At 42.7% G+C, this 18,157-nt stretch overlaps 1 protein-coding gene across 1 annotated transcript; it reads right to left on the reverse strand.

Moving 5' to 3' along the window:
- Nucleotides 1-105: 105 nt before the first annotated feature.
- Nucleotides 106-13,974, reverse strand: PLIN2 (perilipin 2). Its single transcript, XM_082336557.1, has 9 exons — nt 13,866-13,974; nt 11,541-11,597; nt 11,262-11,457; nt 10,512-10,594; nt 9,709-9,994; nt 9,203-9,387; nt 8,312-8,446; nt 7,316-7,606; nt 106-1,382 (listed from the first exon to the last, which is right to left on the reverse strand). The coding sequence occupies exons 2-9, from the start codon at nt 11,568-11,570 to the stop codon at nt 1,248-1,250; spliced, it is 1,341 nt and encodes a 446-aa protein (XP_082192683.1). The 5' UTR covers nt 11,571-11,597; nt 13,866-13,974; the 3' UTR covers nt 106-1,247.
- Between the last annotated feature and the right edge of the window lie 4,183 nt (nt 13,975-18,157).

Genomic DNA, 18,157 nt, shown 5'->3' on the forward strand with positions numbered 1-18,157 from the left:
GACGAACTCCAGAGGGCCCTTCCAATTGAAATCATTTTGTGATCGGGTTACAAAATCTAACACGGAAACCAAGTAAAACTCGCAGCGGCAGCGGGCTGTGCGATTCAAACTTTTATTCCAAGGCATTTCAGTGACTAGACTTCAAAGTTTCCACAACAACCGAGCACTACATGACGAGAGCGCCGAGGTGCCAGCGTCACAGCTGCACGCCGAGTGACGTGTCCGCGGCTGTACGAAAGTAGCACCGTGCCGCACCTGCCGCCTTGCTGCAGTCACCCCGGCAACACAGGGGGGCTCTCTGCGGGAGGAGTTCGGCCCCGTCCTCGGGAAGAAATGCCTCCAGCTCCTACAGAAGTCACTATCCGCAAGCGAATGCGGATTCAACATTCCTTAGCAAATATTTGATTGAGACTTTATTTAAACATAAAAAGATCGTCACTGCCACCAGAAGTATCCCTACCTTCAATTCTCTTCCTTCTTTTTTTTTTTTTTTTTTTTTTTTAGTTTGTCCCACATCTGTTCGTATCTCTTTGCCCTCCATTTGTCCTTATTTTTTACAGGCTCTTACCCTTTCTTTAACTGTCATCCTTATTGCTGGCAAAAATTCTTTTTTAAGCATTTACCCTCTTCTAGTCTCAGGCCCCACAACTGATGGCATCAGGATGGCCAAAATTTTTGCACACAGAAGGCATGTAGACAGAAAGGGAGTCCTTTTGTGCATAAAGCGCTCTTGCCAAAGGGAAGCTCTAAGCTTCTAAGCTCTGTAGGTACAGAGCCTAACAAAAAGAACCTGAAAGAATCTGAGAGAGACAAAGTACCTTACCCGTTCCAGCAGCAAAGAGGTAGATGCAGAAGTGCTTTTCACGTCTTCTGAAAGGGGAAATTTTGTGGGCAAATCCTTATCAACTCCTTTTGTTGGCAGCCCTTTATGCAAAGCACTGGAGCGTTCTCATAGCTGCTCCCAGCAGGAGAACAAATCATTAACAAAGATTAGATCAGCTGGATACACTGATTAGGCTATACCTGGCTTGTAGAATGGGAGCTTGACATCCATGCTAATGAATGAATATAGCATGCATTCCCTGGATGGAAAAATCAGAATTTTGATGCAGCTAAGTGAAACAGTAGTGATTAAAAAAAAATATCCCCAAAATCCCTAAGCTAGGCAGGTTCATCTTAAAAAGGAGAAATGTAAGTTAAACATGGCAAAAGTACATTGTATCAAAAAGACATTTTTATGCTTCTCTTCATTCAGCTCTTTGCCCTGTAGTGTAAGGACCGTTTGTGCGTGAAAAGTCTTGTTGATCATCTTCATCCAAATCCAAAATGTCTGGGATATCATCTGACTCTGAAGACAGGTCTGTAATAGTGAAATCTGGAACCTGCATAGGAATGAAATTTCAATCAATTTAAAAGGAAAACTAAATAAATTTTTGCAGTACTCCTCACTAAAGTCAGGAGACAAAGATGCTCAGCATCTCTAGAAATCAGGCCCAAAATACTGAATGCAGAGTGAAATATGCTCCGTCACATATGAAACACATAGCGTTAAGACAGAACAAATACTATGCAAGATGTAGATCAGTTGCTCAGAAGACAGGAGTTTATAGTAGAGATGGAACAGAATTGAACTTAGTGAAGTGTATTTAGTGAAACTGGTGACTGGAAAATTAAGAAAGGAAGTTTTTAAACTTACTTTGCCTTTCTTCTTTCCTTGGGAGCAATGGGCTATACAAAGGAACCTGCCCTGAGGAGCTTGATACAGATTACTCTGTACTGCTCTGCCTGCCTACCGCGTGAAACCTTTCCTGAGGAAACAAATATCTGGAACTGCAATCCCACTTTGGCCTCTGTTTTATCTGCATGTATAGCATTCTGTAGTGTTAAGCAGCACCAGGTTTCAGGAGTTGCCAGAGACATTAGTGGATACATGGATGTTACACACTTCTAAAAATGTTGGCTAAGACACTTAGGAGCTTAAATCCTAACCCTTAAGTCCCTTTAGTAGGACTTAGATTACTTAATCACTTCTGAAAAATGGGATATAATTAAGCAATTTACTCATAACCAAAAGTTTTTTTGAGATCAGTAATCTTTGTCTCCTAAAAAATCAAAAGGCACTAGGAATGGGGGAAACACATCTTTCTACCAGAAAGAATTATCTTGCATCTTTCTGCTTATGGCAGTTTACCCAAAACTCTAATTACTGCACTTAGAGAAATCAACAAGGTTTCCCATTATCAACACCTGACCCTGTATTTCATACTGCAATACAAATGGGGATGTCTTAACAAGACTAAGGCCAAGTAGTTCATATGCAAACTCGTTTTAAAACTTGCCCAAATGGGTAGTTTAAAGAAGTTGTTTTATTCTGTATTTACACTGAGCAGGGCACATGACCATGTTCAGTAACTGTTTCTGACCAGTGATTATTTTCACTGTATCCTAGGTTTAAGACACTTCTATTACTTATATCCATGTTGTTCTTACTAACAGGATAATTACTCAAATTTAAGTTTGTGTTTTCTTCATCTCCTTAGTGCACACATTATAAGCAGCTGGCACTTCTAACGTACTAGTGAGACATTCATAGCCGTGAAAGAATTTCAAATTGGACTCTATCTGTCAGCATCAAACAGGGTTGATGTCAGTTTGATTTATCTCAGTTTTGTACATGCTAAATTGTATTAGAATAGCATATTCTGACATCTGCACCAGTCTCACTAAACAACGCAAAGCGCTTGGTGTTATGGGCTTGCTCAGGTAAAGTACCTTCAGTTCCATATCACTTTTCACAGTTGACAGGAAATTGAAACGAAGCAGTAAGTCAATTCTTGCCATAAAGAATAAGGCCAGATATGACTCTTCGTTGTGCCATTTCTCTGTAAGATGCAGTTAGATCATTTACACAGGATAGTGCAAAACCTGCAAAATCCTTGCATGGAACAGTGCATAACATGCTTCAGTGTTTTGCTGTCTTCATATACAAACATTAATGTCAATACTAACTTAAATTTAATCCATTTTTTCTCACTTAATATATTTTCAGAACTGAGCCACTACCAATTTGAGAGATGGTTCTTAGTTTGTGCACTTTCAGAACAAGCACTTATTTTTAGTCATCAGAGACTGTATTATCCAAAAGAAATAAAATTTGCATCTTAGAACAAAAAGAAATACATTTAACAAAACACTGTGCACAATACCTCCAGCAAGCTGTTGTATGTAAGACTTTCTGATCATGCAAGTGACCAACAGATCATGCTTAAAAAATAAGTTAGGTTCCATTTTCTCTTTTTAATTAGATGGCTTAGATAAGTTTTTGGGTGTTTTTTTGTGGGTTTTGGTTGTTTGGTTTTGGTTGTTTTAAATAAGGAGAAATAATTCATCCGTTGTTTCCAAATCCTTTCACCTATTTTACTAGCTATATAATATTACTATAAATTGCAGTTTGGAAAAGATTATTGCAAAAAAGTCATCTTAAGGAACGAGACATATTTCAAAAGCTTTCCACCTTTCCTTAGTTTGAGGCAAACTAGCTGTATGTCTGCAACTCCAGTCCTTATACAAATCTTGTAATTTGGATGTGTCCAATGTGTGTGCTGCTATGAATATGTTTGTGAAACTTTTATAGCATATGGAGCTATTTACAAATGCTTATATTTAAAACTTTTGCAGCAAAGGGTTATCAGCAATGACAGAATAATAGTTCTCTGTTAAACGAGCCTGGAAAGGGGAAGTATAAACTAGCATGAGTCATTTTTGAGTGATCCCTTAAAAAGAAAAAATAATTTTCTGAATTCTAAATAACCTTACCAGCAACAATTACTTGGTTAGTATTCTAAGCTTTACGATCCCAGTTTTTGTGTGACTAGCAGCCTTTGACACTCCGTTCCATTTCACCAAGTTTATCTGCCCTGCTGCAAATAGGATCAACTATTTCCTATAATTTTCATCATATCTGGTCTGATCTTTTTTAAAAGGTTCCAGAGATACTTCACAGATTTCTAGCCCAAACTATATCCTCAAAAGTGTTTTTGAACTAAGAACAAGCAAGTTTCTGTGCAGTATAGCTGAGCTGTTTGATACTTGCAATTATAGAGAAACAAGTAAGATGGCAGGAAAAATTCATGAGCAAGCTCTGCTCTGTTAATATCTCAGGTTTTCCTCCTATTTGAGAGTTTTCAGCAGTTATTAGCATGAACTTCAGCTTCAGTCCACTGTGGCAAAAAAACCCAAAGATGGCTTTGGAAGGTGTCCACATCATTCTCGCCTCCAGCAGGCATTTTAACAGTCATACTCTTTAACCGTGCTAGAGAAAAATACCAAGTTTCTTCTGTAGACTTGTAATTAGGACAGAGTCCAGGGATATGCTGTACTAGACTACCAGCAAGATACTCATGCAAGCTACAGTTGCAATTCAGTTTAAACATCCAGGGCTGTCCTTATTAGGCGAGTCTAATAATTTCAATCCAGAGACTTTTATTCAATATAATAAACCAGGAACATCCTGATTTGCTGTTACTCAGCTCTCTTTTCCTTCAGGAAAGGATTCCTAATTCTACTGGGAGGGGGTGGATAGAAACTTCTACACTTTTGGCAGGGGGCAGGATCCAACTAAACAACCACACACCACAATAGCATGGAATACAGGAACCTGTGTACAGCATTTTGGTGTAACAGGCCCAACCGTCAGGGAAGCATTTAACCAGGCATTCCTCTATTTACAGCCACCAGTTGTAGGTCAGCTGTCAGAAGTCAAAGTAACTTTTATACAGAAGCCACCCAACAATGCATGGTGAGAGAGAAATGATTTGAAGGTCTAGGCTGGTAACATTTTTCCTTGCTTTCTATTTCACCTGCTTGCTGACATTTATTAAAGCTGGACAGCCATCTAAGAGAGTACAAAACAGTAGTGCAACTTAAGGTAGAACAGAAAGAGGTACTGCTCTTGCAATAATACTAGGACATTTCTCAGTCCTCAAAAGACAGTGAACAGTTTGAACATCTTATTTGATTGATCACCTCAGAACGAAGGCCCACAGCCTTGAAATTCTAAAATACATATAAGAATGGGAATTCCCTTCTTTGAGCTGCCTGATTAGTCCCATTCTGTTCCTGTACACCTCTACAAATTTTATTACAAATTGAGATTAAAAAAGGATATTCTCTGGCTGGACTCATTCAATACTTAAAGTAGACAGAATTAATTGCTGAAAGAATTCCAGAAGTCTTAACTCAGGCCCTAGCTGGAAAGGAATATCTCACCATCTCATGTTAATTTCATATTAAACAGCCCCCTTACAAAAAGCAAGTATTTTAAGCTGGGGGTTACAGAATCTTAACCTCTGTTGTTACAATTTTGTTTAATATTGTGCTTAAAACTCAGTCTTCCTAGCACTTCTAGGCCAACCCTGACTTAACAGCTAAGCAAGCCCTCTCACATTAGGCGGCTAGACTGCATGTAATTTGCTTTAGTGCCCACATTTTGCCAGGTGGAGGCATTGTTCCATGTAGCAACAAGTCACTAGGTGACAAGCTTCCTTTGAACTCCATTTTTGCTTCACGCTATTTGGTGACCTCTTTGAAAATGGTGGCCAGCATTGCTACATCTTAATGACTGCATGCATTAAAAACACAGACACAACTTACCTGGACAGCCCTAAACCAAGAAAGCTTATTTCTTAGTGACTGGAATTCTCTTCCAGGGAAGGGATTCACAGGATTTATTGAGGAACAATTCCAGCCAAGTAGCTGAGTGTTAATGTACACTAGTCACTCAAGTTCAAAAGAGGGTAAAGTTAAAGAGGTTAAAACTGGTGTTTGCAGCTGAGGAGTATATACACTGTTTAATGGGAGCCAACAGCCAAAGCAGGTAGCTGGCAGTCTCATGCACACAGAACACGTACTGCGAAGGCAGGACAGGGTTGTTTTTGTCCATGTCCTCCTCTTCTCAATGTTAGAACATCCATCAGCTCACAGCTTAGCAAGCACCAGAAAAGCAGCAGTAAAGCTAAGACTGAATGGAAAGATGCACAGGAACTCAGAGGAAGGAAATGCTGCAGCAATATCTTACCTATCTATACACACGCACACACAAGTACATTTTCAATGCATGTCTACTCATTTGCATTTCAAGCTTGCTTTCTGCTGGACCCAGTTTGACGGAGTCACAGAACAGCAAGTTGCATTTGTTTTAAACACCACTGAAATGGAGACAGACTTTGGCTACTGAAGCATTTATTACTAACGTACAAAATGAATTACAAAAAGATGGCTACAAAAAAAAAACCACAATAACCCACACAACAGCAGGCACCTGGGTACAAACAGCATGAATCTTGTCTTTATACTGCATAGTGGGAAAAAAAAAAAAATGGATTGATCATTATTTGGTTGGTCACTGGAACAGGCTGGCTCCCCAGGGAAGTTGTCATGGCACCAAGCCTGTCAGAGTTCAAGGAGCATCTGGACAACACTCTTAGTCATATGGTTTAGTTTTAGGTAGTCCTGCGAGGAGCAGGGAGTTGGACTCGATGATCCTCATGGGTCCCTTCCACCTCAAGATACTATATTCTGTGGTCAGGTTACTGTGTTATACAATAGTTCAGGTTATATAGTTAATGTTAGCACTGTCACAGCATTTAAGTAACTCCAGCTGACTTGTTCAGAAACCCCACTTTCAGCTTTGGAATTCTGCACTCACAGAACTTTTGTCACGAACTGTGTAGCAGTAGAATTTGAGACAGTCAGATCCATAATAATCAATTGTGTGATCTGCAGCAGATATGGTATTTAAGCGTACCTAGCTAGACTGCATGGCTTAAATGCATTTCACAGCATGTAAGGCTTTTATATCGTTCTGGTACAGATTCAGCAACAAATCAAATGCTTTTAGCTATGGCAGGTTTCATTTAGACTAGCAGTATTAATACCATTAATAGCACGGTGAGGTTTCTTAACTTGACAGACAAACAAGGCATCTTGACAACGGTAAGCTGCCAATATTTAGGCATTCAAGACAGTTTGAGTTTTTAGAGTGGCTTAACTACACAGGACAATACAGCCCATGTGTGAGTGTCCTTTCTCTGTATCATTCCCCCACTCCTATGTTTATGGATTTTTCTCCAAGGCTTTTTTGACAGCTACACTTGCTAAGGTCACTTGTTTGGTCAGTCAGCAGAGTACATGCATGCTATGCAGTTTACTCAGTAGTGTGTTCAGGCTGTTTGTCTTTCTGGCTGGAATTTTTCTCCCCTTCACCTTCGCTCTCAGCATGCTGAATGCCAGGCAGTTGTGGGTAAAAGGGACCTACCAGCCAGTTGAGTGGCGTGTTGTTAACAAGATAATCCATCACATCATCCAGAGACTCCTTCATTTTCTTCAGCTGTCCTTTGCTAGTGTTAAGAAAGCTGTCTGATAATTCTTGGAAGGAGGATGCTGACCGAAAGGTCTGGTAGACATCACCTGCCATTGACCCAACACTGTAAACCTGATCTTGCACATTCTGTGGCAGCCCCTGTAGGCTTGAGACTATTGTGAGGCAGGTGGTCTGAAGCTGCTGAGTGAGGCTCCGTGCAATAGCTAGAGTTCTTGACTCAATGTGCTGGAAACAAAAAGCATAAAAGCACATTAGTATCTTTTTGGGACTGTCGCAGCTTTGTGTTGCTCAAGATACATAAAGAAGCAAAGCAGAGGGGATGTAAGCAAAATAAAGCTATAGCAGATAATAAAACAGGTCTTAAGTCTGAAGAGTCAGAGACTTGAAAGTACTTAATATTTCTTCAATGCTCAAGTACTTTGTGGAACAGAAACATTGGTAGCTTCTACCCAGCAACAGATAAGCAAGCACTTGTTTCAACCCTGATAACAAGTCACAGCAGGTAAGTATATTCTAATCAATGAACCACTGTTTGAAGCTACATCTAAGACTCAGTGAGTCTGTGCCTAAGACTGCTGTATGCTAAGAAATTGTTACTTCTGGTCTGGCCATATCAGATAAGTGAGTCCTAGCTGATCTAGATATGGATATCCCAACACAGGTTCACATGCTAAACATGATGGGCTTTCTCTTGAAAGGAGAATAAACCCCAGAGTGTTTGCAGCAAGTAGGCTCATTTAAGAGTTTGGGTGTTCCCTACTTTTCTTAGTAGTCACTAGTCAGCTGCCTTGAGCTTCAGCATTCAGATTCCACATTTGCATATAAGCTTCTGTGCTGTTAAGATGCTGCACACTTTGAGGACTGCTAGTTTGCCATTACTTTGACCATACACAATCCATTTATTTCTGGTTTACATTTACATCTATTTACCTCAGCGCTATGCGATTCATCACCATCATTTTGGCCTGTATTTTTCTTCCATTCTACCCAGGATTGATAAAGCTTTTCCTGAGCATCAAGAAGTTTCTGATTGGCACTATTCATGTTCTTTCTGGCATACTCGATCTGAAATACAGCCAAATAAGGAAGTAAAGCAAAGAGTCCAAACAGTTCCATTAGGGCTACCCTACCTTACCTGCTTTGTAACATCCTTTTTAAATACTTTAAAAGTTCAGTATAAAAGACTTTGGGGAATATAAGAGCGTGTTCCTTCTCTTCAAAAGAGAAAGCTGGAAGCAGTTTTGAGATGTTATGTAGTGTATCCCTCTCCCTCTACTATTTTGCCCTCCCCCACTAGTATCCTACACAAGGATTTGAAAGTGCATAGAAGGCCATGACTCTTTATGCAGTTTGTCCTGTACATAAAGGTACATGGTTAGGATAAGACTACTGAAGTACCCAGGAATGCTCAGAGATACCCACTGCAAGAAGAGCAAGCCCATAAAGAGTATGACATTTTTATTAACAAGAGGGACTTAAAGGACCGAAGTGTTTCTAAACTGCAAGACGCTTTCTTCACTGAATGAAGTCTGCATCAAACCCAGCACTCTAAAACAGGAATACCATTTTAAACATGTCACTTCTATTTCTGCAGTGCTTAAAATTACAAGCAATTGCTGGTTAGTTTACAGCTCAGCTTGATTTAGGACCTCTCCTGAATGGTAATGAAAAGCTCTGAATGGGGAAATGCTTTATATTTAGAAAATGCATTTATTCTGAGAGAGCAATTCCAGTTTTCCTATGCCTCTTTTGGCTGTTTTCTGCACTCCAAAACTATGCCAACATTTGCTTTTTATACCTCAAGTGAAAGCTTAAACTTACCAGACTAACAGTGTGGTGGAGCTGAGAGATTGTCTCCTGGCTTTTCTGTTTAGCATCTCTAACTTTGTTTAAGGCTTGTTGGTAGGCACGCGTGCGGACCTTTGAAGACAGGGATCCTAGTCTAATGTAGTAGCTTGGCTTTTGAACTCCAACTTCAAAACCTTCAACTTTTGCAGCTTCTTTCTCTAGATACGTAAAAGGAAGCAAATTAAGCACTGGAAGAAAACTTAGAGGTCTGAGGCAATTTTATTTGTTTAGCAACAGCTAAATACTAGACTTGTTTAGTAGTCCTTTAGCACCAGGGTAGGTTGATAGACCACCATATGTGGAAATCCTTACTTTCACTCTGCTTCCCTGTGAAGAAGATGCTATTACAACCAGCAAGGCAAACGACAGTTTGGGAAGCATGTGCCCCCTCCCCACTATGAGTAAGTAAAAGATGGATGATTGCTTGCTTCTCTCCAATACAAGCATTTCAACAAAATCAAACCTTGAATTGGTCTTACCTAGTTCTGCTTCTGTAAGTGGGAGATACTGGTCTACAAGGGTCTCTGATTTAGTGAGAGCACTGTCCACTCCGCTGCTCACCATTTGCACCACACGACTTCCCAGGACAGTGTTAATGCTGCCATTGACAACTGATTTGGTCATTTCTACGCTGTCTTGCATTGCTTCTTTAGTCTTGCCCACAACTCCGGTGATCGTGTGAGCAACAGTTTCCTTGGCACCAGTCATGGTGGTTGTCACAGCTTCTCTGGCTCCAACAACTACATCCTTGGCATTGGTGACAACCTGCCATAGGAAACAGGTTGATTCACTAGAAATACTTTCTAGGGAGAGCTAGATTTCCAGGAAATGTAAATTTATGCTAAAGCTTGTACAAGTATTGGTTATCTATGATAAATTCTGCCCTGAAAACATATGTACAAAACATAATTGCCACACACAGCCTACAGCTCAAAACACTTCAGTGAATGTAATTCAGGCACTATTTGCTTCACATTGAGCAGGAAAGAGACAAGGACTCAAATTTCCAAAAAAGATGCCCACCAGTGAACAGCAGCTATAGATAGATGTGTCAAATGGTGGGGCAAATGTAAAAAAAAAAAAAAAAAAAGAAAAAGAGGCTTAATGTCCTCCCAAAGGCAACAAACAATTCTGCAGAAACACCTTTTACTTCCTCATTGTTTCTAAGCTGTGCTTCAGGCATGGCTTATTGAAATCTGTCACCCTATATTTTTAGTGATAATAGAAAAGAGGAAGGCTGTATAGTTCTTCTGCTTAGCATACGTACATGGAAAGAACTTACCTTGTCAGTTGGTTGATTCAGTATAGGTAGTCTCTCTTCAATTTTGTCTAGACCCATACATGCATAGTTGTTGGCAACTGCAACTATAAAAGAAATTACAACAGTTGATTTTAATTTTTTTCCCTTTGTATAAATAACTCCAATTGAGAATTTCTCTTGAAACAGAGCTCATGCAACAATGCTCTTAAAGCAGTTTTCTCCCCTTTTCAGTAAGATTTGAGGCAGCAAAGCCCAAGAACAAGGCAGGTTTACAGGGCTAGGAAAAAACCTCACTTGCAGGCAGAGAAAATCCATTCAATACTTTACAAGGAACTGTTAGAACAAGCTGAAGCACCTGGCCTTCTGCCACTTTGTGAAACCAGGCTCCTGGCTGCAGGAGCCTTGTGACACAGTTGCCAAATTTAACCACAAGTTGTTCTGGGTAATAGAAAGTACAAAGTAGCATTTGAAACTAGGTGAAAGGTGAGGAAGGTGTTGAGCAAGAGACTACGTAACCATCTTACTTATCAAGAGGAGTCAGTCAGTTTAGTATTACAAAAACTGCGATCTGCTTTGGCTCTGGAATTTTTTGTTTGTTTGTTAAATCATACCCATCTGTAATCAGTTACTCAATAAGCCAGGCAACAGGTTTGGTCAACTACCTGAAACAGCACTCCTGACCACCATGACCATGCTAAACTACAAGTGCATCTGGATATATAAAGCAATCAGTTGAATTAAAAGTTATCAACAGCTTCATCTTCGCCTTACTTTGTGGTTCCAGTTTCTGGATGATAGGCATAGCACCCGTCATGGCTACCGAAGTAATTGTCTTCACTCCTTTCTCTGCTATCTCACAAACTGACTTCAGATAAGGATGGTTGTCCTTTGTGGTGATGTAAGCTGCAGACACCATATCATAGGTCGAGCTCACTAAAGGAAGGTTGACAACCCTCGATACAATGTTCTGTTTAAAAAAGAGAAAGAGGTTAGTTCACACCAATTTTTCTGAACTAGACATAAAAAACTATGGGGCTAACTCAGACATACCTGCTGTGGATCAATTGCTGCCAGTGCCATTTTTTCAGGTCTTGATTCTTACACAGCCTGTGAAAGAAGCATATCTGAGCATCCTCATATTCACATCATCTAATCACCAGACTGAAACCAACAACCCTTTTGTAATCAACCCCATTGATCAAGGGGATTAGGATGTTCACATGCTTACATACAGGAATTACATTGTACTGTAACAATTTAGAAATCCAAAACTTTGTTTCCCAATTACTTTGTTTGGTTTAGGCAACACAAGTAGGGCACATGCAAGAGACAGGGTTTGAGGTACAGCAGTTCATTGCAGAATTAGTAACTGGTGGTTTAATTTATTGTTTTAGGAGAAATAGAGACACTTGGGCTTATCTGTTGAGCCGGGACAAAGAAACACCAGCCAGTAAGTCACTAAAACTCTAGTTTAGGATGCCTAAGTCAGATGAAGAATCCACCACGAATATCTTCAATCAGATTAGATTTTCTGCTAGCATAAGGGAGTCAAGTTTGTAACTTGAGTCATCACTGCTGTCCAAATCTTAAAAATACATGGAAGATTGAGGTGAAGTACTGATTTCAGTAACTTCAGCTCAATTCTCACAAGTCATTCCACTAAACTCAAGGAGTTCCTTATCTCTAGTGCCGTGCCCGATGCCCATGTAGGGCTCCCCCTGCTCAGCTTGCTGAAAACTTAGCATTCCTGTAACACAGAACACAGGACTTTCCCACTGCAGAAGATAACTCTCCTTTATGGTAATTCAGACTTAATTATTACCGATCCCACACTGAAACTGCAGACACCAGACATTCAAAACAAGCCTATGCTACTCAATTATTTTCCAACATGTATTCCCATGGAGAAAACACTAATAGTTCACCCCATATCAATCCTACAAAAGGAGAGGGGTATTGTAGCACCACAGGAGGAGAACACACAGAAGTGCACTGTCATCCTATGCATGCATGCAGGCTGAACTAAATCTGCAAGAAACACTTTTTGCATCGATCGTTTCCTATGACAGTCAAGTTCCAAAAGAATCTCCATACCTGAAGGCAAGAGAAAGGCAAGCTAAAAGTCCGTCCTCAAAAAGACTGTGGTTTTCAAGGTTTTCTGCTAGGTTTGTTGAAGAGCCAACAGCAGTTATCTTTCTTTCTTATATGTATGACAATATCAAAAGGAGTGTGTTAATATTCTGCCTGGGGTCAAGTAAAACTTTCCCCTGTTACATAATGGGGAGCAAGGACAAAGGCATGCTGGTAACATTTTACAGGCATATTTGCACATATTAACATACACGTGCCATAAGGTAACACCTGTAATGAGATTAACCACTGTATATGGAACATACAAGCAGGTAGCAGACAAAGGTTACAGTAGTAACGGAGAAGTCTTCTTTCCATCTATCAAGCATTGAAATATCCCCAGAAACACGTTGTTTCTCACGCAGCATTACAAGTCAGATTGCTTAGAGTACAACTGAAGTTCACTTTGAACTGCAAAGCATGCTGTAGAACAGAAGAGGCTAACAGCACAGAATTTGATCTCTGCAGGAAGAAGGGCCCTTACTTGAAGGATTATTCACTATTTGCAATTGTCCCAAAAGATCCAGCCACACATGGCATGGATTTGAATTCTACTCACTAAAATAGGAGAATTAGTCTGTGAAGTTATTCCTGCTCTTAAAGACAGAGAATATAGCTAGGATCTTGCACAGTTTTGGAGATCCCTTGAATAGTTTCAGCTCTGGCAAAAGTCAGATCCACTTCACCAGAGCGGGTGAGCGAGATGCCCGAATCAAAGCCCACAATACAAAAGCATATTTTGGAGACAACAAAAGATCCTGAACAGAGAAGTGAATAAAGTCATAAACCTAATTTCTACTCCCTCCCCGCTTTGGAAAAAAAGTTAAAGACCAGACAGCAGCACGATGAGCCACGCAGAAGCGTCGAGAAGCTTGTCCCGGCTAACCGCGGTGCCCGAGGCGGGAAGGCGCCCGGTTTTCAGGTGTCACCAGGGACCTCTGCAGGGACGGGGCAGCCCAAGGCCTCTGCCGCGGGCGGGCGAGCGCCTCGGGACTTTCTGGTCCCAGGAGCGCCTTAGGCAGCTGACTGAAATACGCCGGGATTTGGGGCGAGGGGAGCGCAGGGGCGATGACGGAGGCAGCGGGGGCGGCCCCGCGGCGAGCCGCGGACGGAGCCGGAGCCCCCGCCCGCTCCGCCGCCGCCGGGCTCCACCATATTGCGGAGTCAGCCCGGCCGAGCGGGCGCTCCCGCCGCCCCGCTCACCCCCGCTGCCGACGAGAGCCGGGCCGGAGCGCCGGTACTCACCCAGGGAGGGAAGAGCCGCACCGCCTCCTGCCGCCCCGCCGCCGCCGCTGACTGGGTAGGCCCGGCCTCGCCCCGCTACTTATTGGGAGCGGCCGCCGCCGCCCTCGCGCCGCCCGCTCTCTCGCGAGAGGAGGGCGCGTCACCTCCGCGGCGCGTCACCGCCAACGCCGGGCGCGGGCGGCCCGCGGGGGGGGAGGGGGGGGCAGGGCAGGGGAGCGGGGCGGAGCGGAAAGGGCCTGGCCCCAGGGGCAGGCGGGCATCGGAACAGGAGGGTACAGCGTCATCCAAAGAAAGAAATCGTAGTAACGGAAACTCTTGCTCAACTGATCCTTCAGAAGACCGGTTCTGAAGCACAAGGAAGAGTGGAAGCATGGTCCAGGCTTTCAGACGAGGCCTGTAGGCCCGCAAGCAGCCCAGCCAGGAAAAGAGAGGATGCAAACAAAATGGTCTCTCTCTTCTCCCACGCCAATCTTTCATCTCATCTGGTTGGGGAAAAAAATGAGGGAAGAGATTTGGCTGTGTCGGTCTTCCATTAATCACCTCTCTTCCTTCACCCAGCACCTCTTAACCAGGACTTGTCCCACGTTGGGCTGGAATGCAGGGTGAACTGAAACTGGTGTCAACTGACTCTGAGACTGCCACGCAGCCGCACATCCCTACGTGAGCTTCATGCTTGGAAAGGCAGACAAGCCTCCAGTCTTCTCCAGCGCTATGGGTTCAGGTTCGGTTCAGCATTGTGGTTTAGCCCCAGTCGGCAACTGAGCACTGCGCAGCCGCTCACTCACCCTCCTCCCCGCAGTGGGATGGGGGAGAGAATCGGGGAAAAAAAGTAAAACCCATGGGTTGAGATAAAGACAGTTTAACAGGGCACCAGAGGAAGGAAAAAAAAAAATAATGATAAAATAATATACAAAACAAGTGATGCACAATGCAATTGCTTGCCACCAATGCCCAGCCTGTCCCCAAGCAGTGATCACTGCCCCCTGGCCAACTCCCCCTGGTTTATATACTGAGCATGATGTATGGTATGGAATGGTATGGATATATGGATATAATTAATTTTTGATATTATGGATATAATGAATATATGGTATGGAATAGCCCTTTGGCCAGTCTGGGTCAGCTGTCCTGGCTGTGCCCCCTCCCAGCTTCTTGTGCACCTGGCAGAGCATGGGAAGCTGAAAAGCCCTGAACTGGTGTAAGCACTGCTCGGCAACAACTAAAACATCAGTGTGTTATCAACAGTATTCTCACACTAAATCCAAAACACAGCACTATACCAGCTCCTAGGAAGCAAATTAACTCTATCCCAGCTGAAACCAGGACAAGCATGCTCACAGATAATCATCTCAGCAGATTTAAACATGCATTTGGTATGCTGTAACTTTTGTAACTCCAAAGGTGCACTTCACTTTTAACCTATAAACAAATGAGATGCACATCACAGTCAGGAATATCAAACTGGCAGGGAAAAATAGTTGTGGGCAAAGCTCCAAACACATATTTACAATTAAGCTGTATTTAGCTCGTTGTTGTAGTGACAGGGTGTCAGAAGAGAACAGCCCAACAAGATTCAGGTCTCAAGGGTAATCGTGCGCTACAAACATGTACAAACAAATTCTACTTGGGTCAGTCATTTTTGCACAAATGTTTTTCCTAAGGGAAATTTTAACTTCCTTCCCAGAAAACTTTAATTGTTTTAATGGTTAAAATTGACAACAAACCACCTTATCTCTAAGCCACACAGTACAAAGACTCCTTTATGCTGCTTCTGCTCCCTAAACAAAAGCTGGCCAAACAGATTCTGTTTTAACTTCTACTGTTTAAAACACATACACCTCTTTTTCTGCTCAATAATGTGACAGGACAACAAATGTCACCAATACAGAGCAGTACAGTAAGAAATACCATTATCTGCCCAGGACAGGGGAAGAAGGCATCTTTCCTCATTGGACTGACCACAAAGAAGAATCTGAGGTCTACCCATAAGGAAGAGAAGACTTCTTCCAAAGCCTTGGTAGCAAAATATACAAGCCATCTATTCTTATTATTTACTTATTATGTAAGTTACACACGTTACAGTATTATAAAATGTCCTTTGCTTACTGCTAGAGAGATTCTTATTCTTGATCCCACAGAACATTGTCTTCCTGGGGTGGGGGAGAGGGCATCTTTTTTTTTTCAGCCCATTTCAAGAATGCCTTCCCAGAATGGTCATTCAGTTTGCTTCTGCAAAGAAATCACTTGTCTGTTCTTGTTCCAGAGCAGAACAGATAAAAGACTATTCTGGAATAAAATAGGAATTTTCACTTCTCTGAACTGCTTTATTATGCCTCTATCAGGATGCATACCAAACACTTCACAGGCACTCCACTGCTTTCCTTACATTGCTGTTATCTGAGACTTCCATTTGTTTCTCATTCACAGCCATGTGGCTTCTCAAGCGTAAAACATTCAATGCACCCATGACAACTGCAAAATGAATTAACTGCAGACACAGGGGTGTCTGTACTGGGAATTCTAGAGTATTCCAGGGTTTTTAGTTACTAATATGTATCACCATTATTTGTAGTACAGGAATACCTGCAACTCATGCAGCCCAAGGACACACTCTGCCAGAATGCAATAATTAGAGAGTGTCAACTCCTCAACGGTCCTTGGCAGGCTAAGAATTCAGATTCTGGACATGTTTTTCTTCACAACCAGGTCCCATTCTGTATTCGATGAACTTAGAGGGGCTTATCCAAAACTCTGAAAAACTAGGAACTTGCCTCCTGAGAACCTTTTCTTGGTAACAAGGTGGGGGGAAGGAGGGAGAGGCGTTGTTACCTCTTGGATGGAGCAAATTCCTCAAATATCTGAAAACAGAGATAGGTGTGGTCCCAGTCAAGACTGAACAAGAGGAAGACAGGACAACATCAAGTAAAGAAGTAGTAATGGATAACACGAAAGCATGCCACACCAGCCATTGCTAAAAGAGGAAGGAAATAACAGTACACCCTACCCTTCTCTTCCATGGGGCCAAGGCAGATGTTTAAAGTAATGTAATGTATCTAATGATAGAAGTTTCATTCTTTCAATCCGAGTAACACATTCACACATTCATCCATCCAAGTCCATTTAATTACCATTTTAGAACAGAAGTCAACCTGCCTATCCTTAACTTCAGAAGAAAAATTTAAAAAGTGTGAAATTATGGATCAGACAATAAATATATCTATCCTCTTGTGCATCTCTTCTAAACTCATTATAATATCCTCCATGACAGGGAACAGCTCAGGTTTCAGCCTGACAAGTTTTGTAACATATCTCTGCCAGAGATAGCAGCAACAGATAGAATTCAGGTCCTCTAGCTTTTCTTAAAACCTTAGTACAGCAAAGAGGAGGGGCTGCGCTCCTCTTGCTACAGTGTCAGGGCCCAGTGTGGGCTGGTGGCTTCCCGGCAGCTGGGAGCCACGGGGACTCCCCGCGGGGGCAGCAGGGCTGGGCCTGGGTCCCACCACCCCAGCCAGGAGCAGGGCGGCCGGGGTGGGGCGTAGGCAGCTGGGGGCAGCCCCAGCCCCGGGGATCGGGAACCTGGTGGGAACTCAGATGGGCCAAGGCCCAGCTGGGACATCAGCCTGGGGCCCAGGCAGGGCAGGGCTGAGGGGAGCTGGAGACCAGCCCTGCTGCGGGGTTGCTGGGGCAGGGGCTGATGGCCCCGGGGGGCTGCCATGGCAGCATGGGGGAGGCCCTGGGGGAGGCTGGGCAGGGCTGGTGAGCCCCGTCATTTCCATCGGGGCCCTGACAGACAGTTCCAGCTGGTTGCAGGTACTTTCACTTCAGCTATGAACCTCATGAGACCAGGGTATCAGCTGTTCACTAACAAGGTGACAGAAAGGCCAAAGGGGAGAGCAGTCATAACGCCTGTAGGGACTTCAGCAGTCTGATACTATTCCTTTAGGAACAGGTATAGTCTAATATACTGAGCCAGAGCCGACTGACAGCTAGAGTGCTAGTGTATTGGCAAGATCTAATACAAGGATCTTCACTTGGCCTCACAGGTGGTGGATAGAGAAATATCCTGGGGAGTCAAACATGAGGCTCTCCCAACGGATTAAAGCTACTTTTATTTAAAAGCAGGCATGCTTCCACATCAAGATAGCTAACCAGAGTCTTTACTCAGTCTTTAGGACAACTGTTCAAAGCAGTGAAGTGGTGACATACTTTTAACCACATTAGGAGAAACTATCCATGCTCTTCTCCTGCAAAGCACAGAGCACAGAAGGGTGGCCCTTTGGAGCTGTCAAGAA

The sequence above is a fragment of the Platalea leucorodia genome (assembly GCF_965183815.1).
Source record: "Platalea leucorodia genome assembly, chromosome: Z".
Classification (NCBI taxonomy): domain Eukaryota; kingdom Metazoa; phylum Chordata; class Aves; order Pelecaniformes; family Threskiornithidae; genus Platalea; species Platalea leucorodia.